This window comes from Panthera uncia (assembly GCF_023721935.1).
Source record: "Panthera uncia isolate 11264 chromosome D3 unlocalized genomic scaffold, Puncia_PCG_1.0 HiC_scaffold_8, whole genome shotgun sequence".
Lineage (NCBI taxonomy): Eukaryota > Metazoa > Chordata > Mammalia > Carnivora > Felidae > Panthera > Panthera uncia.
The window spans coordinates 13,046,374-13,073,524 of NW_026057586.1; the positions used below are offsets into that span (position 1 = coordinate 13,046,374).

The following is a 27,151-nucleotide window of genomic DNA, read 5'->3' on the forward strand; positions in this document are numbered from 1 at the left end:
TCAAACACAGAGAAAATCCGGGACTGGCTGCGAGGGGGCATGGGCGGTCCCAAGGAGGACAGTTCTCAAGGCACAGCCTTTAGGGGAAGACAACAGACTCTTGTTCCCTGCCTATTGCTGGGCCACCTCGGCAGTAGAGCTTTCGACAGAATTCGAGCTATTTTCCTGGTTATACAGAATAATTACTAAGGAAATGGACAGGCTGAACAAGCCTGTTTCAGAACAGGAGACAGAAAATGTAAACTTTTTCACTATTTCTGTTTGATGTGGGCCTTAAAGACATCAACATCCAAGAGAAGACTTTTTAAGGGTTATTTCCAGGTGGCTGTAGCAGGTGGGTGAGAGGAAGCTGGCATTTTAACTTTATCCTCACTGGTACTAGAAAAGACACCTACATGCATCTCCTAAGAGCCGAGGATTGCAGGGCTGCAGTATTTTCTGCTGCATGTGGAAAGGAAGTACAGTAATGGAACAATCATGTTTTATTCTCATAAATATTTTGAGTGGATACATGTCACGGTTAGCCTGATTAAGAAATCAAAAGTTGATTTACTTGAAATACCAACTGCAAGGAGGAGCGGAAGGTGGCAGGAGAGAGGTATATATATTCAGGATCTCCCCACTCACTGCAAACAGGCTGACAGGCTCCCTGCCCACCTCTGCTTCCTCCAGGGACACAGGTAAGTGCTTCCAGCCGCTCCAGCTTAATAACTGGAATCATTTCTGAAAATAATGGCAATGACGCTTTATAGCATGCGTCTATTTCATTCCATGCGATTATATTCTACTTACTCTGCCAGAGTACATTTGAAACACCTTCTTCATCTGATTTACCCTTTATTTATTTATTTCTGATTATGCAATGCCCCCTGTGGAACATGGGGGGTGGGGAGAGGGTCTGGCACCCACAGAACCTTGAAGGAAAAGGCAGAGAGGTGCCTCATGGGACGCGGCTGAATGTTATGACATGAATCTGTGTGTTAGTATCTGCAATAAAGCATTTTCTACCGAGGCCTAGTCCTGCCCGTAATGAAAGAAAGAAAGAAAGAAAGAAAGAAAGAAAGAAAGAAAGAAAGAAGTTCCATTACTTTATCACAAAAGTTTTTTTTTATGTGTACAGTAATTTTGATAGTTGTCTAATTATGAAATTTATACATGTACATTGCAAGGGGTTAAAAAGTAAAAGGAAGAAAAACTTTAGTTGCCAAAATCCCACAATCCAAATAAAAGTCATTTCTTTTCAGAAAATTTCATTATACCAGGGCACCTGGGTGGCTCAGTCTGTTAAGTGTCTGACTTAGACTCAGGTCATGATCTCGCGGTCTGTCCGTGGGTTCAAGCCGTGCATCAGGCTCTGTGCTGACAGCTCAGAGCCTGGAGACTGCTTCAGATTCTCTGTGTCTCTCTCTTTCTGCTCCTCCTCAGCTCTCTCTCTCTCTCAAAAATAAACATTTAAAAAAAATTTTTTTAAGAAAATTCATGATAGACTAACCCTCCCTTCAGTAAAGCCATAATATGAACCTGATGCTTCTCTAGGAACTCCAGGTCACATCAAGGTCGCCATGGATTCACTCAGTGAAGCAAACACCCACTTTGCATTGGATCTGTTCCAGCAGTTCAAACTATCAAAGAAGAATGACAACATCTTCTATTCCCCTTTATCCATCGCATCAGCATTAGCCATGACCTACTTAGGAGCCAAAGAAAACACCGCCCTCGAAATTGGGAAGGTAGGTGTCAGCTGCCTACACACTGACCAGCCTAGACGGATCTCTCCGTTGGCTTGGGTGCAGATGACCACAGATCCGGCTGTAGAGCACAGGAGGCTGGGCAAACATTCCCATAACTGGGTGAGCACAGAGCTGTGGGGAGCACACGCCCTCCCCTGGGCTCTGCCCCATTTGCCTCCCTGTGCCTACATTTCCTCTGGGAGCTGGGATGAACTCCCACAACTGCACAACAAGTAGAGGAGAGGCTTAAATGGAAGAGTAACAGTCAAAGTGAGGCGCTGACTGAAATCCATGGAAAACATCCTCACGTTTCCTGAACAAATAACAACACAGGATTCTTTGAAGTGGCCGGTGATCAATCAGCTTTGCGGTCGTTTTTCAAGGAGCAAATGCTTACGCTGCAGTTTTCTCTTTTTCCTTTGCGTATTGGTTTTGTTTGGTTTGCTATGAGGTTTTGTTTTGTTTGTATTGGGGTTCTTTCTCTCTTTTTGACTTCCAGATCTTTTAAGTACTTTTCTTGTCCCACTTCCTGCCTCTTCCAGGTCCTTCACCTCAACGAAGCCACACACAACACGAGAGGAAGAACTACGACAGATCACGTGAGTCACAGAGCACTGGGGTCTAGAAGGAGAATCACACACCCAAGAGGGTCCCACTTTAAAACGGGAATTTCAGATAAACTGGGAAAAGTCAGCTTTTAGGAGAAATCTTAAGCAAAATAGATTGGACAGAGTTGTTTCTCATTTCATATTACATATTGATTTCTTTCGTATTTTTGTTTCCGGAGTGGAGATCACTACTGTTCTTAAAGAGCTTCAAATTCCTGCTCTGCTGTTCACCACTGGGGAACGTGAACAAGACACAACTGCTCTGAGGCACAGTGACCTCAGCCTGGAGAACTGGGAGTAATAAAAGAATCTGCCTCAGTACATACAGACAGATGTAAAACATTACGACAGTGCCTAGATTACTGGAAACCCTGACAAATTTTATGTATTGTCATCATAGAAAAACAATAATTACAGTAATCATAAAACTGTTGCTAAAATAGTATCATTTTAATTAATTCACAAATGGAATTAAGAGGAATAAGCACACATCCAAGTAAATTGTGAAAAATGATTATATGAGTTATAGAGTTTATAACCTGATGGTCCAAATCTCTTAGCTAGCAAGTGGAAGTTTCTGGATTCAGACAGGCCTAGGTTCAAAAATTGTCGCTGGCTACCCATGGCTCTTTGGAAAGTTTATTTAATTCTGAGTTTCTTTTTTCATCTGAATTAGTCTAAAGACCCACAGATACCAATGTGAAGTCCTTACCAGGCACATACTGTTCCTACATGTAAGAGTACGGCTATCATGAGTGAAGGTCATGGTCAGTAGGTCTTAGAACATAATATCATCTAGGAGGGCACAGGACTTCATGTCATAATGTAACTGAAATGTACAAATCCAACATTATCATACCAGTGATGCTGCTAAAATGAAATATGCTTCTAGTCCTTAGGGAGCTTACGTTTAGCTGGGAAGCTTAACCTAATTGTTTGTAGCAATTAGAAGGCAATCCAATGGTGGAATTGTACTGCATCTACAGTTCAAAAGTGAAAAGACTGGATTATTTAGAGCAGGAACAAAGAATTTCCTAGAAGAGACTGAATGTAAAGATTCTGAAGAATATTTAAGTAAATCCACCGAAAATCAGGGAACAACAATGAATGTCATCTGTGGGAATACCAAACTTTACCTTCGGATCTAATAGATATACATGGGGTTAGTATTTATATTTACGTTGACAGAGACTACAATGAGCTTACTTTTTGATATTTGAAGGTTGAAAAGTTGGGCAATGTGCACCACCAATTTCAAAAGCTTCTAACGGAATTAAAGAAACCCACTGATGCATATGAACTGAACATTGCCAACAAGTTCTATGGAGAAAACAAGTTTCCATTTCTTCAAGTAAGTTTCACCTGGCCTTCCACACCTTATTTGAATCCTGGGCCGTCAGTCCTTCAATGACCAAACGGGAGACAGTCAGGCAGATGAACCTGGCTGATCCACATGGGGAGCATTTACACGGGGTGCAAGATTCCCTTGCCTCAACTATACCAGATGAAGTTTCCTAGAACCTGACAATCTGCCAGTATACAGTGTGGGTTCAGGGATTACTTTATAACCCAAGGGAAGCCTCAGTAGCATAGGAAGTCATGAGATGCCCCTCGTGAGCTGACACCACTGTTACACAGTATAAATTTTGATGGGCAATGACTAATGGGATACTGATGAGAGGGCAGGCTTGTGAGTCTCTAAGGAGAGTTGGGGAAGTACCAGGGAAGACTGAATGCCCAGAATGGAAGACTAAGGATTGACAGTACTGGTGAGGAGTCCCAGAAGCACACCATCTCCTTTGGGGCATCACGCTTTGCAGTTTGCAACCCACGGCCTCTCCTGTCCCAGCCTAGGTACAGAAGGCATTGCCCTTCGAAGACTTCATTCTTGCACCAGCCTGTGCTTCCTTTTCACGTTACCCACGTGGTAACTGTGTAAAATATGCATGGGCAGGAAAAAGTAGATTTCTCCAGGGTTCGTCTAGATTCCTCGTACTCTGTCTTGTCAAGATTGAAGATAATTAACTTGGGAATACATAGTTACTGACAAATTACTCTTAATTCTTCTTTGTGTCCTTCCTTCCTTCCCACATCAAAGGAATATATGGATAACGTCAAGAAATTTTACCTAGCCAGTGTGGAATCTGTTGATTTTCAAAAGGCGGCAGAAGAAACTCGTAAGAAGATTAATTCCTGGGTGGAAAGCCAAACAAATGGTAGAGTATGGGAGCTCTCCCATTTAAAAAACAAAACAAAACACTTTTGAGTCCCTGCTGTGCATGAAACCTATTCTTGACACCCTATGGGATGCCCATGGGGCGGGGCTTGGCTTTGAAGAGAGGATGGAGAAGGGCACTGCAGATGACCGAATGGTCCAAGTCAACGTGGAGAGTAACAAGGGGAGCCCGGGAGGTAGAACAGAAAGACGACTACAAGGAAACACGGCTGGCAATCTGTGTTTGCTCGTGGCCAGAGATGACCGGATATCTGTGAACCTCAACACTCTGCTCAGACCCTGTCTTCGGTTCACATCCTCTGTTCTCTATTCTAGTGGAGAATAAAGAGGAAGACACCGCGGGGAGTGGTGTCTGACAGCACGTATGTTTCAGACTAGAGAGCTTGCGCCATTTGTCCTAAAGAACAGTCAAGCCCTATTTCCTCACAGCCATGAGCCTAAAGTTGAAAAACAGAAAGGAAAGGAGGGAGGGAGGAGTGGAAGAACTGAGGGAGGGGAGGGGGGTGGAGTCGCTTGCAAGAGCAGCTGACCCCAGTGTATGACTCTTCAGTGTGTGGTGACCGAAGTCCTCCAAAAACAGAAGCTGAACACCTTTCCCATGACAACGAGGGGTGTCTCTATAAGGCTGGTGCCGTGAGGCAAGCTGAACCTTGAGAACCACTGCTCACTGTCCCTAAAGTATTGACTTGTGTGAATAATTAATGATTGCTTGTAACTTTCAGAGCATCTTCCAAACAAACCACTTGTACTTCTACGGCAGACCTCTGATGTTCTTACTTTTGCAGGAAAAATCAAGGATCTGCTTCCCGAAAACTCTCTTGAGTCTACCGTTCTGGTTCTGGTGAACGCAGTCTATTTCAAAGGACTGTGGGACAAGAAATTTGATAAAAAATATACGGTGGAGGAAAAATTTTGGCTGAACAAGGTATTATAATTGATTTATTTATTTAATGTTTATTTATTTTTGAGAGAGAGAGAGACAGAGCATGAGTTGGGGAGGGGCAGAGAGAGAGGGAGACCCAGAATCCGAAGCAGGCTCCTGACTCCGAGCTGTCAGCACAGAGCCCTACGCGGGGCTTGAACTCACAGACCGTGAGATCATGAATGGAGCCAATGTTGGACGCTTAACAGATAGAGCCACCCAGGTGCCCCTGTAATTTATTTATAATGATGTAACACAGTCATACATGGAATGTTAACTTTCAACTCCTATCTGATAGTGTGTACAACTGCAGGTAGAAAACAGAATTTGTCATGGCTGCATTGTCCTCTTCTTTGATTTTTTTGACTCTATTTACTTGGGGATACTTGAAGAACCCTACCATCTGTTAGAAGGAGGATGTGTATCTCAATAGCATTATCTTCCGTTGAATAATGCCTCACTTGGCATTTGTTTGCCACGTCAATTACCTCAGGATACAAGCAAACCCGTGCAGATGATGAAACAATCCAGTGTCTTCAATTTCACCTCACTGGAGGACGTACAGGCCAAGATCCTGGAAATGCCATACAAAGGCAAGGATCTAAGCATGATGTTGCTGTTGCCAAATGAAGTGGACGGTCTGCAGAAGGTACAGTCTTGTATCTCTGATTCTTCCTACTATTGCCTGACTTCCCAGCAGTACAATGCTTGTGTGCGTCATTCACTGCACCAATGATCACAGTTAGCTGGTGGTGGCTGACAGAGTTCAAGTACAGAGTACGTCATTTCTTCTCTGCCAACAGCCTAAAAAAGAATTGTTAAGCAGAATCTGGAATGCTGTGTGTTCCAAAAAGTAAATATCTTTTTTTTTTTACATTTTATTTATTTTTGAGAGAGAGAGACAGAGAGAGACAGAGCACAAGTGGGGGAGAGGCAGAGAGAGAGAGGGAGACACAGAATCTGAAGCAGGCTCCAGGCTCTGAGCTGTCAGCACAGAGCCCGACATGGGGCTCAAACTCACAAACCGTGAGATCATGACCTGAGCCGAAGCCAGACGCTTAACCAACTGAGCCACCCAGGCGCCCCTCAAACAGTAAAGATCTTAAATATCGCAGCGTGATATAGAAGATTATACAGAAAATCTCAACATCACAGGTCCCATTAATATTCTGAAAAACCTACCTAGGTACACACATTAATATTTTGCAACCATAAGAACTTCTAATATATTCCAGTCTATTCATGTGAAGACAAGGAAATAAGCACTCATATGTAGGCAACGTGACACATGGAAATATTTGCAAGCTCACTTATAAACAAAACGAGCAAATTAAAACAACAAAGGGTACATTTGAAATATTAAATCACAGTCGTTTTGCAGACAACGGACAAACAGATTTAGCTTTTCAATCTGGAAGTATTCTGTTGCTAGGAGCTCGAAAATCATTCATTGCTCAGAGACAAACAAACAAACAAACAAACAAAAAATGTGTGTGGAGGGACTACCATTTTCCTCTTAAAACTGTTATAATGAAGTTAATATAGAAGAATACCAACAATAGTATCTGACGCATAAAAGACAATCCAAAGATGGCAGCTTGCAATGACTCCAACAGCCCGTGATGCTGCTGACATCCCAGTGACCTTGCTGCAACCAAAACAGATACTGTGCTAACGCTGGGCTTTGGAGATCCTCAGGGAAAGTAATACGGCAGTACACATGAAGAGCCACGACCCTGTGCATACTCCAGCTCAGCAATCCTCATGATCAATAACATCAGGAATCCCAGTCCTGGGATTTTAACTTAAAGTAACGAATCCAACAAGGCAAGGAGCTCAAAATATTGAAAGGTTCAGAACAAGGAACAATGGCGTATCTTCCTATCGCCAAGAGTTTAACTTAGCGACTGACACATAGTGAATGTTTAAAAATATGTATACGTTGAATCATCAATTTAGTGTTAATAGTGTGTAACAATTTAAACTTGTTTAGAGTACTATATATCTGTATGAGAAATGTTTACAAATAGGTCAAGCAAGAAAAAGGAATATAAGTAGGACATACACTATCATCATTATTTAAATCAGGGTGTAAAAAGTTAGGTATACAAGGATAGTAACAAGACGAGTCTATTTGAAAATGAAGCATGTCATGTGGGGACTGTAAAAAATAGATACATAGTTCATTTCTCACAAAATGATCTGATTTAATAATTCTGTCGCGCATATATGTATGCATATGTATCCATGTGTATATATTTATACAATGCATATGTATTTATGGATACAGAAATATAACACAGTCATGAATATATAGTACATTTTTCAATTGTATAATATCTTTTTATGACTGTGTTATTTTTGCCTCCTCAGATAAGATGTAATAAACTGAATCTCCTGTATTTACATTTACTGTCAAAATAAAAGGTTTCTATAATTCAATCCAATGTTAAATCATGTTTGATGTCCAATGAGAATCATGTCGGTTGTTCCTGTTTTCTACCGCTGTAGCTTGAAGACCAGCTCACCGCTGAGAAACTAGCAGAGTGGACGAGCTCACAAAATATGAGCGATAGATGGGTGGATTTATATTTACCTCGGTTCAAAGTGGAAGACGACTATGACCTCAAGGCCACGCTGCAAGCCTTGGGGATGCTGGACGCCTTCAATACACAGAGAGCCAACTTCTCAGGCATGACAGGGAGCCTGGATCTCGCGGTGTCTAAAGCCCTCCACAAGTCCTTTGTGGAGGTGACTGAAGAGGGCACCGAGGCCACAGCTTCTACAGACGTAAATGCTGGGTATACATCACTGCCAACTTACCATTTTCGTTGTGATCACCCTTTCCTGTTCTTCATCAAGCACAATAAGACCAACTGCATTCTCTTCCTGGGCAGAGTCTCTTCCCCTTAGATACAATTAGCCTGCCACTACTTACTGAGAAATGCAGTTTTTCCAGTACACTGACTGCTAAAAATAACATATTCTCTTTCATTCTTTTGTTCCTTTCCAATCTCATAGTCATCACTGGGAACGTAATGGTTGTCTATCTATCTCCCTCTTTCTACAAACACATGTAAACCTACTTTATCTCCCCATGATAATTCCCCTTTGGACAAAATGTTCAACACGAGGTAAAAGGATATTTTAATACTCTATCTTCTACTAAATTTGAATAATATCTATTTCAAAAACCGTATCTACTCTTCAAACGTACTAACCTAAATACCCACATTTATTTGAATTTAGGTGACATCTAGCACCCTTACTTGTCTAAATTTCTTTTGTTTTGTGAAATAGATGATCAATAAAACATTTATTCAAATTATTTGTTGCTTTCCTCTTTTTTTCGTTTCAACAAAGTACAAGTGACCCACCACACAGAGGAAAGATAATTTAAAAATATACTATCACATTAAAAAGAAAATTCAAAATAGGAGCAGAGCATGGTAAGGCTGAAGGTAGTTTGGTACCAAACATGAAAGGTGCCGTAGGCCACGTTCACAACTTTCTATTTTATCCTAAAACAAATGGAAAGCCAGTACGGGTTTCATTTGTTTGTTTCCCAAAGATGAGACTGAGATCATCATATCTGCATTTTAAAATTATATCTCTGGCTATTGTGATATAAATGGATGAGAGAAAAGAACAGTGTAGATACAGTGAGATTAATCAGTAAGCCATCAGAATGTCAGAAGTGGCACTGGGGAAAACCAGATATGTAAGAATTACTTCACAAGTAAAGTGCACAGAATTCCAGCAACACATTATATATGACAGAAATGAGAGACAGAAGCCAAAAACCATGTCCAAGTTTCTGGCCTACCCAACTGGTCGCATGGAAGAAGATTTTGTTTTGGAAGGAAGAAAAGATCGTGGGTTTAGGTTTGTATCTGTCGAATTTTAACTGCTTTTTTTTTAAGTTTATTTATTTTGGGGGGGTGCGCATGCAGGGGGGAAGGGCAAAGAGAGAGAAAGAGAATCCCAAGCAGGCTCTGCACTGTGAGTGCAGACGCAGGTACAGGGCTTGAACTCACAAACCATGAGATCATGACGTGAGCTGAAATCAAGAGTCCGACACTTCACCAACTGAGCCCCCCAGATGCCCCTTAATTATTTTTGAGACATCTCAATGGACTTGTCCAGTAAGCACTAGAATACATGAGTCCAGAAAGCCAGTGCAGGATATGATCTGAAGCTCTAAATTTGTCATGTTCAACATAAAAGTTTTTCCATATTTATTCAGGAACTCTAAAACTTGGTTAAAAATAAATAAATAAAAAAGGGCAGCTAAAGGCAAGAATGAGATCCTAGGGAGAGAATGTAACGTGATGAGAAAGGAGGGCCTAGAACTGCCTCTGAAGTACATCAACATACAAAGATCAGGTATTGACAAGTTTTAGTTTCTAGGACACAGCTTTGCTTAAAAGGACTGTGTTCATTCCAAATCCTTCTCAGTCAGTACTGAATCCCCGCTGATTTCATAAAACGTGAATTCTGGAGGATTTGAGAAAGGTCTAAATTTTCTCCGGCAGAATTCAGCAGCCCAAGAACACAGCAGAGCAAGTAAATATTTCAGCACGTAAGGATAAGACTCGGCCACGAGAACTGAGCGACCACGCGGTGAACAGGCTGGGAAAGGAAGGCAAGGTGGCCCGCGGCTGTCTGGATGCACAGAGAGGCTCTGGGCTACCTGACAAGGCTGAAGAAAAGAAATGAGAGGAATGAGTTGGTGACAAATGTAAAAGGATCAGAAGGTTGGCCCAAGACCTGGGATCCTGAATAGTATTTTAAAAGAAAGTTTTCAGTAAGAAGTAAATTCAGAGTGTCAACGCTCAGTCTTCTAAATTCAGTCTTCACTCATTTCTAATGATTCAATGAAGGCGAAACTGGTATAGCATTCTGGGGGGTTCGAAGACTTGCTTGTTGGAATGCCTTTAGACCACAACTTTCAACTGCTTGTTATTTTATTTGGGGTTCAAAAGAAACTTTACAAAAGCACGCAAGACAAAGGCTCATAGGCATCGGAATCCTATGCGGTAGAGGGCACGAATGATACCTAGTTGTGAGAACTGAAAACTTTTGCCTGCATTCTAGGCCAGTCAGAGAAGCAACCAGCGACTGCTGCCTGCACTGGGGCCCTGCGTAGGGAAATGGATGGAAAATTCAAATCTCGTGTCTTTATTTTTAAAGTAATACATTATAATTCGTTGCCTAACACAGGATATACTGACTCCGTATTGATAAATAAAGAAATGCCTCAGTGAAAAGTTGTATAAGGAATGGATAGTTACGTGCTCTCCAGCTTCTGCCCCCACAGAGTACACCTCGCACCCATCACAGGGGTCCAAACTCTAATTTTAGTTCTAAAAGCTGGCCATATCAATGTTGGAGAGAATACGGAGCAAGAACGCCCATACGCTACTGGAGGGGGACACAGAAAGGTGCGACCCCTTTGGAAATCAGTGTGGCCAATTCTTATAAAAAGTAAACAGGTACCTAACATATGACCTAGCAGCCCCCCCCACCCCCCGCCGATATTTACCTAAGAGAACTGAAAACCTGTATCCATGAAAGGACTACACCCAAATGTCCAGAGCAACTTTATTCGCAGGGCCAAAAGCCAGAAATAACTCAAATATGCATGAGCAGGGGAATGGACAAAGAATGGAATAATAGGACTCGGTGACAGACAGGAAGAAAAGTACCGACTCCTGCACGGGATGAACCTCCCACACGCTGTGCTGAGCAAAAGCAGCGGGACGGAGAGAACACGTAATGTGTGTTTCCACATCTACGAAGCCGAGCCTGCGGTGACCAAAAGCTGACTGGCGGTTTCCTGGGGCTGGAGCTGGGGAGGATACTGATGGTAAGAGAGTCCAAGGGAAACTTCTGGTGGGACGAACGCTCTACAAGTTGATTGGCTGGTGGTTACACAGGAGTTTATATTTTCGAAAGGCACTGATGTGCACGCTTACAGGGCATGCGTTTTCTTTCATGTAAATTATGACTCAATAAAGTGAGCCGAGAAGGATGAGGAAGAGAATTGCACAAAACACACATAATTACTATTGTTTCTGGAAGGACTTGGGTGGAAAAGACTTCTTAATTAAATTTGTTTTTAAGAGCAACCTCCTTCTTACCAACTCCGGGCCAATGCTCAATGTGTTCATATACATTTAACCATATTTAATGATACGCCGGTGTCCCTGTCATATGGAAGCATCATGAAACTGCAAATTAAAAAATGAAATTCTGTGATCTGTGATCTACCAAGTTGCCTTCACTGGTCATCAAGATGTTAAAAATGACCATATTTAAATTGTAATATGAGACTTGAGGGAGTTTAATGAGAAAATTGATTTCCAGATAATTTTCTGTTAAATGTCATGAGATAACATTTGGCATTTCAAGCTATTTTTATGTCAGTTTTTGACACAATTTTCACAATAGTCAAAGATGAAAGCCGAGCTTCACAAACTATTTCTGTTTATAAATGGAAGGATACATACCTTCTTCCCTTATGAGATGATATCGTCCTCTGGGGACAACCCTCAATGGACAATCCTACCGACTCCCTCAGAACAGGGAGTCTGCCCAAATTATTTATGCTGTATACCTGAAGCACACACAGGTGGTCAGTGACAATGTGACAAATTAACGAATGACTGAGTCTTTCCCCATAAACCACTCAGGAGCCTATCATTTGTCCTATAAGAACTCATTTGTATTTCTACTATAAAAGACATAATAAACATCTGGAAAATGTGTTATCTGCCTCACTGTGTGCACTGTAGTGTAGGCCATTCGACTAACAATTATTCTGTCCCTACAGTGTGCCATGCTGAATCAGGCAGTGGGTTCCCATATATAATAGGGTGACCAAAAAATAAATAAATAAGCCAAGCGTCCTGAAGGCCAGAATATGGGAACTGGATTCAAAACACAAGCAGGCCAAAATTTGGGAAAACGTCCCAATGTTAGTGATCAAGGCAGAGTTCAAGGTCTGGACCTAGACGAGGAGTATGAATGCGATATATTACAGGTAAGTACCTGAGACCGGTCAGAAAATAGCTGGTGGGCAATCAGAAAACTAAATATCCAAAAAACTTAAGAATCCCATAAAGAAAAGGCAAACTCATAAATTCAGGAAGACATTTTACAATAGACAGAACAGCCCAGAACTTCCCTGAGGGTTCTCCCTCCCAAGTGGCTATGCGTGTGTGATTGCCCAGAGGACAGGGATGTCCCAGAGCACAGAAACCCAAGGCCGGGCCCCGGCCTTCTAGAATCTTAACATTTAAGACTGCTAATGTTTCTGTGTCTCATCACTGTCTACCCAAATGGGTGGAAACCGGCAACACGCACAACCCAGAAGATTGCCTAAGATGATTCATATTTCACTTGAGACTACTAATGTAATTGCTTTCTCCCTAAGAAGGACTCTTTGACCTGTATTTTTTATCTAACACTCATTTTAAGAAAAACAATAGCTTGCGTTTTTAGTATGTTTTTTGAGCGGTCAGACCAAAGGGAAGTGAAGATAACCTGCACACAACGGAGCACCGTCCGCATTTCCGCCTGGGAGGTGATGTTTACGCCCACTCCAAGAGTGGCACATCAACGACCTGGAAGGCAACGCACGCTGACACCGCTGAGAACCGGTCATTCCGCCGACACATCCCGCAGTGACAGGCTTCCAATGTGGCAATGAGATACCGTCTGTTTGCAGATGCAGAATGCCATCACAAATAGAGAATCGTACGTGAGTAGTTTTAAAACCCAGGGGATTAGTCTGTGTGAGCTCAGTGAGCCAGACCTCGTAAACACCCTTGATGGGCTTAATACACATATTGGGGTCCTGGAACACTTTTCCAAACTCTGATGCAGAGACATAAAGCAACCTGGGAGAGAACTGCTGCTCCACCTGGAATCCAGTAACACTTTAGAACTGAGGAAACGGCACCTTATATTCTAATACGGTGGCTAAAAGCAAGATGACCGTGATTTGGTTTAACAAGGCATGACTCATACGAAATAAAACAGAAAACTCGGCAATTATCCTACTGTCTACGAGGAGTCGCTATTTTCTACACTCTGTAACTCTAATAAGTGGGCTTGCTGGATACTATTTCCAAAAATCTGGCACTATCAGTTCAAGACAGTAAACACGATGATAAAGAAAACAATGTAATGAGCTCAAAGAGACAGAGACTTGAAAGTATATTTACGACCGCATTGTCTTACATAAATTTTGGAGTGAGATAGGACAGCTGTGGTAAGTAGGCTGCGACTAACTGCCCTAATAGTAAATGCAAAAACACAAGGTCAATGCCAACAACATTAAGGGCAAATACAAATTAAAAATAGGGGCACCTTGGGGCGCCTGGGTGGCTCAGTTGGTTGAGTGTCTGACTTCGGCTCATGTCATGATCTCATGGCTCATGAGTTCGAGCCCCGCATCCGGCTCTGCTGACAGCCCAGAGCCTGGAGCCTGCTTCGGATTCTGTGTCTCGCTCTCTCTCTGCCCCTAACCCACTTGCATTCTGTCTCTGTCTCTCTCAAAAAATAAATAAACATTAAAAAAATTAAAAAAAAATAAAAATAAAAATAGGGGCACCTGGGTGGCTCCGTTGGTTAAGTGTCCAACTTCGGCTCAGGTCATGATCTCGCGGTTCACGAGTTCAAGCCCTGCCTAGGGCTCTGTGCTGACAGCTCAGAGCCTGGAGCCTGCCTCAGATCCTGTGTCTCCCTCTCTCTCTGCCCCTCCCCCTGCTTGTGCTTGCTCTCTCTCCCTCTCTCCCTCTCTCTCGAAAATAAACGTTAAAAAAAACTTTTAAAAATAAATTAAAAATAAGAGGCTTAATTCTTCCTGTCGAATACAAGAGATTCCCCCCTCCTCTCCTTTTTCTCATCATTTACTCTAGAAAATGTGTAATTCTAAGCACTTTCTCCTCTTTGAAATGTCTATACCCCCTTTTGAAGATTGAGCCTTCTGTCAGCTTCATGGCTTGAGGAAAGCCTTTTCTCAAGGACCCGTGAACCACCTCTTGGAAATGTAAACTTCATGGGAGCCAGCACCCCATCTCCCAGTTTTCTAGAAGGGTAGGCACCTAAGTCAGAGGGCCAGGTTTCAAAAACTGCCTCCGACCCTAAAAATAGAAGTCTGTTTTTCCTCTGGATAAAGCCAAGTAGCTCACACAGATGGTCACCTCAATTCCCAGATGAATCTAGGATGAACTGTTTGTGACACATGATGCTATCAAGTCCTCTTACTTGAGGAATAGTTATGGTTTATTGTTTCAGAATATGTATGTTATGAGTTCCATCTGCTTGGCTATATAACAGGCTGTGGTTGTCCTCTGCCTTTATACTCTCTTAGTGAATGGCCTGTGATACGCGTCACATTCTGGTTTAAGGCTTCTTCAATAATAAAAGTGTTTTCTTTTTCTACCACCTTTGTCAGGAGAATCTCTAGGTTGGAAGAACACTTTAGTGTTTAATTCTATTTCCCCAACACTTTCCACAGTTACAAAGAGCATGCTTCGTCCCACCAGAATCCTGCCATGGGACACTAAAAGAAAATGTGTGTGATAATTTTAACTTTAACGTTTGTTTATTTTTGAGACAGAGCATGAACAGGGGAGGGGCAGAGAGAGAGGGAGACACAGAATCCGAAACAGGCTCCAGGCTCTGTGCTGTCAGCACAGAGCCTGACACGGGGCTTGAACTCACGGACCGTGAGATCATGTCCTGAGCCGAAGTCGGACGCTTAACCGACCAAGCCACCCAGGCGCCCCGATAATTTTAACTTTAAAGAAAGGACGTTCTGTTTTCTTATACAGCCTCTGATGCTAAGCTCTACCAAGATTCCTAACCCACAGGAAAAATCAGATCAGAAATATTTACTGCTTTCAACTCGCACATTTTGGTGTAATTTTTTATGCACCCAATAAATAACGAATACGGGAACTGATTTTTTTTACTTTAATTTAAATGTAATGTAGCCGTGTGCGGCTGATCGCTATACTATTGAAAACCAGAGGTTTAAAAATTTTGTTTGCTTGCCATTTCATGGCTCTATCCGTGAATTTGGAGTCTCAAGCAAGGCAAGAAAAGTCCAATTTTACGTCCCCATGGGTCCATCATATGTGCCTTAGGAGTCCAATCACCTCCATACTTCTAGCCAAAGAGCCGCTTGATTTCACCCACAAAATTTCATTAAACGGTAAAGAAAATCATACCAATAGAAACTCAGATCTACAGAAAGTACTAAAGATTGACCAAAATGGAAACTGTGAGTAATTATAAAAGACATTTTTGCTCATTTTCAAAAGATAATTGACGGCTTAAAGCAAAAACAACAGCAATCTATTTCAAGGTTTATAAGAAACAGAAATAAAATCTGTCACTAGAAGAGCAAAACGGAGGAGAGCATAAAATGGAAGCACACTCTTTGAAAGTTCGCACATTAACAATTAAGTGGTGTATTTCCTGAAGATGGTCAGTGAAGGGTTAAATATGCAAAGTGTAGAAGATCTAAACCAACCACTAATAAATCAATATTGGAGATAAATATAATACTAAAGGGGCCCCTGGGTGGTTCAGTCAGTTGTGCACCGACTCTTAGTTTCAGCTCAGCTCATGATCTCAAGGTTGGTGGGTTTGAGCCCCGTGTCAGGCTGTGTGCTAACAGTGTGGAGCCTGCTTGGGATTCTCTCTCTCTCTGCTCCCCCCCCCCCCCGCCCGTGCATGTGCTCTCTCACTCCCTCTCTCTCAAAATAAATAAGCTCTTAAAAACTGGGGCGCCTGGGTGGCTCAGTCGGTTAAGCGGCTGACTTCCGCTCAGGTCATGATCTCGCGGTCTGTGAGTTCGAGCCCCATGTCGGGCTCTGTGCCAGTTGACTGCTCAGAGCCTGGAGCCTGTTTCAGATTCTGTGTCTCCCTCTCTCTCTGACCCTACCCCATTCATGCTCTGTCTCTCTCTGTCTCAAAAATAAATAAACGTTAAAAAAAAAAAATTAAAAAAAAAAAAACTAAAATGAAAACTAGCTTATCAGGGCACCTGGGTGGCTCAGTTGGTCAAGCGTCCGGCTTCAGCCCAGGTCACAGTTCATGAGGTCAAGTTCTGTGTTGACAGCTCAGAACCTGGAGCCTGCTTCTGATTCTGTGTCTCCCTCTCTCTCTGCCCCTGCCCCACACACGCTCTGTCTCTCTGTCACTCTGTCTCTGTGTGTCTCTGTCTCAAAAATAAAAATAAACATTAAAAAAACATTCTTGAAAAAAACTAGCTTATCAAACACTTTAAAAAATGTAATACTGAAAATTCTCAATCAGAAAGATGTCAAGAAAAAAAGAAAAAGGAAACAACAAATGAAACAAGCAGAAAACATGGCAATATGGAAGATTTAAACCCAAACGCAAGCGTAGTTACATCAAACATAATGATCTAAACGTTCTATTTCAAGGACAGAAACTGTCAGACCGCCAGAAAAAGCAACACCCAATGGAACACAGTCCAGCTCCAAGTTTGGTATTTGACTGCTGAGGGCATTCAAGTCCCATGGCTCTCTCCCTGGGACCCACATCTGGGTTCGCGGGTAAGAAAGCCCTAGAGCTCCCTCCCTCGGCACCTGCAGGAAGTGCAGGGCACCAAGCAAGCCCTGACAACCAGGTTAAGGAGCTCTTACCCAGGGCCAACTCCTAACCACAGTAAAGCCCTCCTGGCACCGAAACCCGGAACCTCAGTATTTGAGTACTGAATCTCTTCATACCTTCTTCGTGCATGCCTGGCATCATCAGTCTCAATGTCCAAGCAATTTTTTTGGAGGGGGGTCCATTCTACCTCCAGAAGATAACCACAGCATCCCATTACACGATAGTTTTAAAAAATAAAAATAAAACCTTTAAATACAAGGACACATCTAGGTTAAATGAAGGGATAGAAAAAATACACCATGCCAACGCCAGTCATAGGAAAGTTTGAGTGGCTACATTATTATTATTAAACAGAGTAAACCTCAGGACAAGGATGGGGCGGTCCTGACATCTGATGGAACCAGGGGTGCCCGGGGGGCTCAAGTCGGTTAAGCCTGGACTCAGGTCATGATCTCACCATTTCACGGGTTTGAACCCCACGCTGGGCTCTGCACGGACAGTGCAGAGCCTGCCTGGGATCCTCTCCCTCCCTCTTTCTCTGTCCCTCCCCACTCACTCTGTCTCTCTCAAAATAAGTAAAAATAAACTTAAAAAAAAATAATAAATAAATAAAAGAACAGAGGGGGTGCCTGGGTGGCTCAGGTCATGATCTCCTGGTTCGTAAGTTCCAGCCCGGCATCCGACTCTGTGATGACAGCTCAGAGCCTGGAGCCTGCTTCCCATTCTGTCTCACTCTCTCTCCCTCCCCCACTCATGCTGTCTCTCTGTCTCTCAAAAATGAACGCTTAAAAAAAAAAATTACAAGGAAAATAAAACAGAGGAACCAGAAACTGACCCACACATACATATGTCACAAAGTTTCCAAGGTAAGTAATTATTGGGGTAAAAAGAGTCTTTTCAACAAATGATGCTGTAACAACCGAAAATTCACATGAAAACCAATGCGCCCTAACCCTTACTTAACAAAAACGTACTCAAGATAAATCATACACCTCAGTGTAAAAGCTATTAGTATAAAAGTTCTAGGGAAAAAAATAAATAAAACACAGAAAATGGTCTTAGCAAATTTGAGATAGGCAAAGATTTCTTCTTTTTTTTTTAACCTAATTCTTGCTCAACATGTTTATTTTTTTCTTCTTTTTTTTCTTCAATTTATGAAATATATTGTCAAATTGGTTTTCCTACAACACCCAGTGCTCATCCCAAAAAGTGCCCTCCTCAATACCCATCACCCACCCTCCCCTCCCTCCCACCCCCATCAACCCTCAGTTTGTTCTCAGTTTTTAAGAGTCTCTTATGCTTTGGCTCTCTCCCACTCTAACCTCTTTTTTTGGCAAAGATTTCTTAAATAAGACCAAAACGAGAAAGAAAATCCAGAACTCATAGAAGAAAAAAAGCGACGAATTGGACTTCATCAAAATGTAACCCATCCCACTGCGGGGGCGCCCCCTCTCTGGCGCCCGGCAGGAACCCCGGGCATGGGGCGCGGGGTCCCCCAGGCACTGGCGTCCTGCCACGGCGGGCCGGGAGGCCGGGCGGGGGTCTCCGGGGCCCGGATCCCGGGTGTCCTTAGCGTCCTGCATCACCTTCCCCACCACCCGGCGCGTGAAGAGGCAGCCGCAGCTTCACGAGGGCCCGCAGTGGCCTACCTGGGCTTTGGGGACTGCGTGCGGCGACGGTCTCGCCCCAGGCCTCCATCTGGCGGGCTAGGACCCTCCGTCCCTTAGCAACCACACAGCACGCGCCGCCTGCTGTGTGGCTGAGGCCCAAGTGGTCCGGCGCCTCCCGGAGGCGTTCACCGTGAAGTTCACCCACGACCAGAGGTGCCCCAACCCCGACTCCAGAGGATGCTTCCACGGGGGTCACGGAGACCGTGCGCAAACAAGGGCTGAAGGGGACGAGCCAGGGCCTCACGGGGCCACCCGCCTCTCCGTCGAGACCCACCCCCGCGCAGCTGGTGTGGAAAGGTCAACTTAAGGAGGCCCGGAACCCGGGGTCACCGGGCGCTCCCAGCTCTCGCGTGAACACGTCCCTGCGTCATCGAGACCCGGATGCGGGACGTGGGGACGCGCAGCTTCAACCGCGTGCGAGCGCGCCTGCAGGCTGTGAGCGGTGAGCGGCTCAAGGCGCTCTGCCGGGGCTCTGACCCCCGCCTGGGCAGGGCCAGCCTGGACGTGGCCATCCTGTTGGTCGTCTGTGATGAGGTGGAAGCAGCTTAGGTAAGTGTGCAAGACGGACTGAGCCCCAGAGGGGCTGCGCGGGGTGCTAACCCCCAGGCACCTCCAGCCCAGCCCCTGCCGCCCTCTTACCATGATTGCTGTGCAGTCGAGCCCAAAAGCCCCCTTACCCTGTCCTTTGCACTCATGGCCTAGGTCAGCCCTCTGTGGCCATCGAGTCCACATGTCCTGTTGTGCCACGTGTCCCTTGTGGTCTGGTATGACACCGCCATTTTATCCACGTGTTCGGCCATGGCTGGGTGCCCCTCTGGCCTGTGAATCTTTGCCCACTTGTCCGTGTGCTTACTCTTGAGCTGTGTGCCTCTGTGTCACGTTCCGTGTCACATGACCCTGTGCCCCGCTTCCTGGGGTGCCTGTGTGGCTTGGGTCCATAGCCCTGGAGCCCCAGCCCAGCCCCAGCCAGTGCCTTCCGCTCTGGCAGCAGGGGCATCTGCGCCGTCCTCCCACAGCCACCTCTGGGGCCCCAGCCTGGCCTCACCACATTCCAGGGGCTTAGCGCCATGCCCTGCCACCCTCGTCCTGCCACGGGCCTTAACTGACCCTCAGGCCCTCCCTCTTCTGGCACAGGGTGGTACCCACCACTCTCCCCAAGGCAGAATAAACTGGATCCTGGGCAGACGGCGGGGGGTGGGCGGAATGAAAGAAGAGAGTTAGAAAAGCAATCCGTATATTTGACGTGGAATTTGTATTCAGAATATATTAAGAGCAATTACAAATCGACAACGGCAAGACAATGTAATAGAAACAGGCAAACGCTTTGGACAGACACTTTACCGAAGAAGAGAACCACAGTGAGAGAACACCTGCACACCCATCAGAATGTGTGCGATGGAGAAGACCGGCCACACCAACCACAGGTGAGAATGCAGAGCGACTGGGCTGCTCATACGCTCCTGGTAGGAGTGGAACGTGGAGAACATTTCTTAGAAATTTAAACGTATCATATGATACAGCAATTTCACTCCTAGATGTCTAAATGAAAACATACGTCTGCATAAAGACTCACGCGCACAAATGTGCATAGTAGTGTTATGCATGGTGGCCAAATGCCAGAAGCAACACAAAAGCCCATCAGTGGGTAAGTGGGTAAACAAGATGTGGTTTCTCCAGACAACAGAATAGTGTTTGTCAGTAAAGGGTAACAAACTACCGACACCTCAGCAACGTTGATGAATCTCAAAAACACAACGCTGAGCAAAAAGAAGGGGGCACGAAAGAGGATATCCTATCTGAATCCACTCGAATGAAACCCTAGAAATGACAAATCTACCCTGACGTGATTGAAGGCAGATCAGCAGTTGCTGGGCTGGCGGTTGACCGGGAAGCAAAAGAAGAGAAACTTGCAGGGATAATGGAAATATTCTGCATCTTGGTTGTGGTGTTTTCATGGATACATACATTTACAAAGATTCACCTTCTACATTTCAAGTAGGTGAATTATTTTATGTAAATTGCATCTCTGTCAAGCCAATTAACTGTTAATTTTTTTAAGTCTCTTCTGAACCTTCCTATGGAAAAATCCCAAATAACATAAGTAGATACTCTCCCCCCCAGAAGATAGAGCTTAATCCCTCCACCGCCAGTAGGATAAATGGAACTTAGTGACTTGCTTTCAAAGAGTATAGAGTACGAAAGGGGAAAAATAGCAACTTTATAGTGTAGAAACCTGACAGGCTCTACCTGAAGGAGGAGATCAAGGTTAACATCCCCAGTGATGTCACGTACATGTCAGGTTCTTCCTCATATGATGTAATGAGAAGGCACTTCACCTCTGTGATATTCTTTCAGAAATCCCAGAACCCCAGTCTAACCATGAGGAAACAAGTCAGGCAAGCCCCAAATACAAAATACCAAACCAGTGCCCCTCAAAACTGCCGAGGTCATGAAAAACAAGAAAAGGTTGGTAAATTGTCACAGATCAGAGGAGACTGTGGAGATATGACAACGAAACGTGTTGTTATTTTCTGTACTAGATTCTAGAACACCTAATGGACGTTAATGAAAAAATTAATGGTAACATCCAGGTAAAGCCTGGAGTTTACCCAATAGTAATTATGTTAATTTTCTATTACTTCATAATCAAGTACCAAAAATATTCCCACACAGCTCTATGGATCAGAAGTCCTGGCACAATGGGACCAAATCCCATTTAGGGACTACCCCCAGGGACTTACAAAGCTGGAATCAGAGTATCAGCCAGGCTGTGCTCCTTTCTAGAGGCTCTGAGGAAGAATACACTTCAGCTGGGTCGTTGGTCAAATTTATCTGTTGCACTTACAAGACTGAGTTTCCCACTTACTTACCGTCTGTGAGTTAAGGGTCACCGTAAACATCTGAAGACTCTCAGGGCCTCGCCACATAGCATCCTCCATGTTCAAAGTTAGCAAGAGAATTTTGCTTCTATCAAATCCCTCGGGCTTTGCCTCTGACATCCCTGTCTCTGAGCTCTAGACCAAGATCCTACAGGTTCATGGGATTAGACCAGGCCCACCCTGGTAATTTCCCTTCCCTAAAGTGAACTGATTTGGATTCTCAGTTGCTTCTGCAAATTCCCTTCACAGCAACACCTACATTAGTATTGGATTGACTAGGACACCAGGTGGAATCGTAGAATGCTGCCTGCCACAGTGACCGATGTACCAACATTGATTTCTTCGATTTGACAAACATGCCCTAGTGCTGTGAGATGATAACATTAGGGCAAGGAGTTTATGGAAACTCACCGTACCATCTTTGCAACTTTTTAAATCTAAAACTATTCCAAATAAAAGGTTTGTGTAGAAAACAGTGTCTTCAAAAATGCGAAGTAAATGGAATGTGCCATCTTGTGCCTCCTGGGACACAAACTGATAGAATCACTGTATTTGATGACTATGAACAGTAGCAGCATAGAGGATTGAGGAGCAATGAGGAACAATAACAAGGAAGCAGGAGGAGGAGGGAGAGAAGAGGAAAAGGAAGAGAAAGAGAAACAGGAGGAGGAGGAAGCAGCAGCTTACATTTATTGACCATTTAAGTGCCAGGCATTTTCTTAAGTACTGTGTAGAAATAGTCTTATTTAACCTCTGCGATGACCAGACAGGGCATTATCTTATTGAGTTATCTCCTGATGTTACAGTTGAGGAAATTGCAATAGAAAAGGTTACATTCTAGGCTTCCTAGAAGTCGCACAGTCAGTCAGTGCTGGAGGCGGGAATCAAATTCGGGTAATCGGACTCCTGAGTCTTCATTCAGAAGCATCTTCCCATTTGATTCCCCATAGTTCACACATCCACAACATCAACCCACTCCTTCACCCATTCTGCTCTTCCCTGAAAAGCAGGTCGCTTCCAAAGAATGTAACATACACAGTAGTTTACATTTGACCCAAATACTAGTAGTGCGAATGCAGTCCACCACCATTAAAGCCCAAATGACAGTGTCCTGAAATGCCTTGCATAAGAGAATATTTGAAACCCCAGTCATCTCACGTGTCTTTTTCCCTGTGCATAGAGCTCCGAGCTCATTCTGATGAGCTTGTGTTTATTTGTAAACACAGTCTTTCTTTTTTAATGTTTATTTATTTTTGAAAGAGAGAGTGAGACAGAGAGACAGAGCATGAGCAGGGGAGGGACAGAAAGAGGGAGACACAGAATCCAAAGCAGGCTCCAGGCTTGAGCTGTCAGCACAGAAGCCCAATGTAGGGCTTGAACCCAGAACTGAGAGATCTTGACCTGAGCTGAAGTCGGCACTTACCCAACTGAGCCACCCAGGCGCCCTGTAAACACGTTCCTATGCATAGAGTTTGATCTACTGCGATTATATTTCCAATGAGATCTTAGCCAACCTATCTATTTTCAAGCAGATGTGAATTATCCAATTCATTCTGAGAACAAGAAGCAAAAGATTGACTTGCAAAACAATTAAGTGGAATCTTTTTTAATATTAAACTCTGAGAGTTTTCTCTTCTTGAGAAATTTCTCTTCTCTTACAGCATATCGGCTGTGCCATTGGCACTCCCAATATCTGCAGCAGATGAAAATATTTTTAATCAATCCCTCAAAACAACTAGGAGTTCAGGCATCCCCAAAAATGTGGGTCCCAACTTCCCTGCTATCTTTCAAGCTTTTGTCTAAGGGGGCTATATATTCTTCAGGATTCTTCAGGCACCGAGTAACAAAACTCAGGGGTTTTTTGTTTTGCTTTGCTTTTTTGGTAGAGTGGTGAAAACAGTGTATCAAGTTCTCTCTCCATAGATACATGACAGGTAGGTAGTGGATAGGTAAGTGGGTAGGTAAATAGGTAGGTAGGCAGGTAGATACATGATAGATGTCTCCTTTTTTCAGATCACTTGTTTTCAGTATTGATCTCATCTTCTACTATATAAAGGAAAGCTTCCTACGTCATGAGAAGACTAGTGTTTGACTTCAGCTAATACCTAGATTATCTTCCAGCTAGTAACCCTCAAGAGAGCTTCTCTCCTCCCATCTTTATGTGAAGTCCCAGACCACATTCCCACCCTTTACACAGATTACTGTGGCTGGAAGATAAGTTAACAATGATTGGCTAAGCCCAGAACATGTCACCTTTCAAGGGCCTTTAGTACTGTGGTTACTTCGTACTAATGGTTAGCAACCTCACCCAGATTGGCACCAGAAAGGACTTCACCAGCAGCTCCTCTGCTGTTTGCCAAATAGGATGTTGCTCAACTGGGTCACTTGGCTTTTTGTCCCAAGGCCATCCACTTATAGACATGCCCAGCTCCATTGAGGACATTTGTGAAACCAAAAAAAGAGATCCTGGACGCTTGGTCAAGGATATGTGGAGTGAGGAGGCTCTGTCACTGAGGCTGGTGGACAAGCACCAGTTAAGATCCTGAACTACCATTGTAGTTAGTGACACCTCTGTCATATCTGTCTTCTTATCAGAACATCCCGACCTGCATTTTGAGCCACTGTACTTTCTAAAGCCTTATTACTCATAACTCAGATGAATCACCTCCTCCCTTGCTTCCTTGCCTTTTTAAATAAACTTCAGTTTAGGGGCGCCTGGGTGGCTCAGTTGGTTAAGTGTCTGACTTCGACTCAGGTCATAATCTCATGGTTCGTGGGTTCAAGCCCCACATCAGGCTCTGTGCTGATAGCACAGAGCCTGGAGCCTGCTTCGGATTCTGTGTCTCCCTCTCTTTCTCTCTGCCCCTCACCCACTCTCTCTCTCGCTCGCTTGCTCGCTCAAAAATAAATAAACATTCAAAAAGAAAAAAAATCACTCAACAAAATACCCATTAACACTCCTTTTAAATTCCTTTTTAAATTCCTTTAAACATCTTATTTCATGCTTCTTTTATTCTTATTTTATGTGTAATAAATGTGTACATATTTAAGGTATACAACCTAATGACTTGATATCCAAATTAAAATGATCCCATTCACCATAGCATCAAAAATTGTCAAAATAAATTCAATGAAAAAAGGATTTGTACACTTAAATCTATAAAATATTGCTGAAAGAAATGAAATTACTAAGTAAACGGAGAGACATTTGATATTCATGGATTAGAAAATTCAGTATTGAACAAATTGGTCCATAGATTTAATGCCATTCCTATCAAAATTCCAGTAGGCTTTTTAAATAAATTGACAAACTGATTCTCAATTTTACATGAAAATGCACAAGACCTAGTCTAACCAAAAAGGATTCTGAAAAAGAACAAAGTAATTACACTCACTGATTTCAAAATTTACTACAAAGTTATAGTAATCAAGACAATGCAGTATGGTCATATCAGTAAGCATATAAATCAACAGAACAAAATTGAGACACCAGAAATAAAACCTTATATTTATGGCTAATTGATTTCAATAAAGGTACCCAGACAATTCAGTGAAGAAAGAATTGTCTTTTTGATAAATGATGCTGTGGATAATGATACATCTGTATACAAAAAAAATCATAACCTAGACCTTACCTCACGACACAGACACACACACACACACGCAGAAATGGACCATGGATTTAAATGGAAGAGTTAAAACTGTAAAACTTCTAGAAGAAAACAGGAGAAAATCTTTGTAAACTTGGATTAGGGAAAGAGTTTCCTAGAAACACCAAAAACATTATCCTTCAAAGATAATATTGCTACATTAGACTCTGCACTTCAAAAGACGCCATAAAACTGTCAGATACTGCTTCACAATCACCAGGACAGCTATTGGCGAAGAGGAGTAGAAATGGTACCCTCCTACATTGCTATGAGATTGTAAAATGGTTGCAGCCCCTCTGGAAAACAATTTGGCAGTTCCTCAAAATGACAAACACAAAGGCACTAATCCCATTTCTAGGTATGTACCCAAGAGAAATGGAAATATGTGTCCACACAAAACTTGTATACAAAATGTTCATAGCTGAGCTATTCACAATAGCCAAAAAGCAGAAACAATATAAATGTTCATCAGTTGATGAATGGATAAACAAAATCTGAAATATCCACGTAACAGAATATTACTCAGCCATAAAAAGAATGAAGTATTGATTTATGCTGTGACTTGGAGGAACCTTGAAAATCTTATGCTAAGAAGTCAGATGCAAAAAAAAACCCTACATATTTAACAATTTCATTTATATGAAATATCAAAGAAAATTTTACAAATACAGAAAACAAATCAATAGTTGCCTGGGATTGGGGATGGAAACAAGCATCAGGGAAACATTGTAGGATGATGGATATGTTCCAAAACTGGATTGTGGTAACAGATGCACAACTATAGAAATCTACCAAAAATCATTGAACCATAAATTTCCAAAGCGTGGATTTTATAGTAGGTAAATTACAGTTCAATAGAGCTGTTAAAAATAATTGATAGGCTACAATATTTATCTTCTCAAAATCGCCTTTATTTCACAATATCAAAAGGCTTACACAACTGACAACAGATAATATGCTCCGTTTGAAGAGAAGATGAAAATATGGGAATCCTTTGTCTGATACATTGTTTTATTTTTTCCTGGCTTTAAGCCTGAATTTATGTTTTGCTGACGTGCTTCTAAATCCTCTTTCTTCTATGCACTTTGCTGCACTTGCCGAGAAAGAAAAAAGTAACACATGAATCGAGTAAATTACTGTTTTATTTAGGCGCGCCTGAGTGGCTCAGTTGAGCTTCCGACTGGCTCAGGTCATGATCTCGCGGTCCGTGAGTTCCAGCCCCGCTTGGGGCTCGGTGCTAACAGCTCGGAGCCTGGAGTCTGTTTCAGATTCTGTGTCTCCCTCCCTCTCTGACCCTACCCCATTCATTCTCTCTCTCTCAAAAATAAACAAACGTTAAAAAAAAAAAAAAAAAACCTCCCCCATTCATGCTCTGTCTCTCTGTCTCAAAAATAAATAAACGTTAAAAAAAATTTTTAAATTACTGTTTTATTTGTGTATTACATCAAACTATTGGAACTAGAGGGACTCCAAGAATCACTAGTCTGTGTCTTTTCTGAAGAGTCTGTTTCTCGCCATTAGTACACAAAACCACAAGAGGTTGATTTACTTCCAGAAGAAATCAACAGATTATTACCGAGCCTCGATTTAACTTGGTTTTTACTGAGCACAAACAAAAGGACGTTTCAGCTTTAAGGAGAATTATAAGTACACGCACCCTGTTACAGTCACCGGGTCATTGATTTTGATGGTAAGATTGGAATGCAAGCAAGTAAGACAATTTTTCTTAAAGAACGGGCTATGTCCATAGTCTTAACTGATACTCTAACACTGGTTTTCCGCCAAGGCCATGACTGTC

The 27,151-nt window shown here is 43.0% G+C and overlaps 2 protein-coding genes across 3 annotated transcripts in view; one reads left to right on the forward strand and one right to left on the reverse strand.

The window, feature by feature from the left end:
• The window catches only part of SERPINB11 (serpin family B member 11), a 74,340-nt gene extending 55,222 nt beyond the window's left edge, over window positions 1–19,118 (reverse strand). The window contains exon 1 of the mRNA XM_049619715.1: window positions 18,804–19,118. Coding sequence (XP_049475672.1) covers window positions 18,804–18,852 — 49 coding nt within the window. The 5' untranslated portion in view covers window positions 18,853–19,118. The remainder of the gene's footprint in view (window positions 1–18,803) is intronic.
• SERPINB3 (serpin family B member 3) lies at window positions 1,563–8,409 on the forward strand. 2 transcript variants are annotated; one of them, XM_049619717.1, is made up of 7 exons: window positions 1,563–1,730; window positions 2,273–2,329; window positions 3,561–3,689; window positions 4,437–4,554; window positions 5,360–5,499; window positions 5,990–6,145; window positions 8,008–8,409. In XM_049619717.1, exons 1-7 carry the CDS (start codon window positions 1,563–1,565, stop codon window positions 8,407–8,409), a joined length of 1,170 nt encoding a protein of 389 aa, XP_049475674.1. The 2 variants fall into 2 exon arrangements, with proteins under 2 accessions (XP_049475674.1, XP_049475675.1); XM_049619718.1 differs by having other exon boundaries at window positions 6,053–6,145.
• Window positions 19,119–27,151: the final 8,033 nt, after the last annotated feature.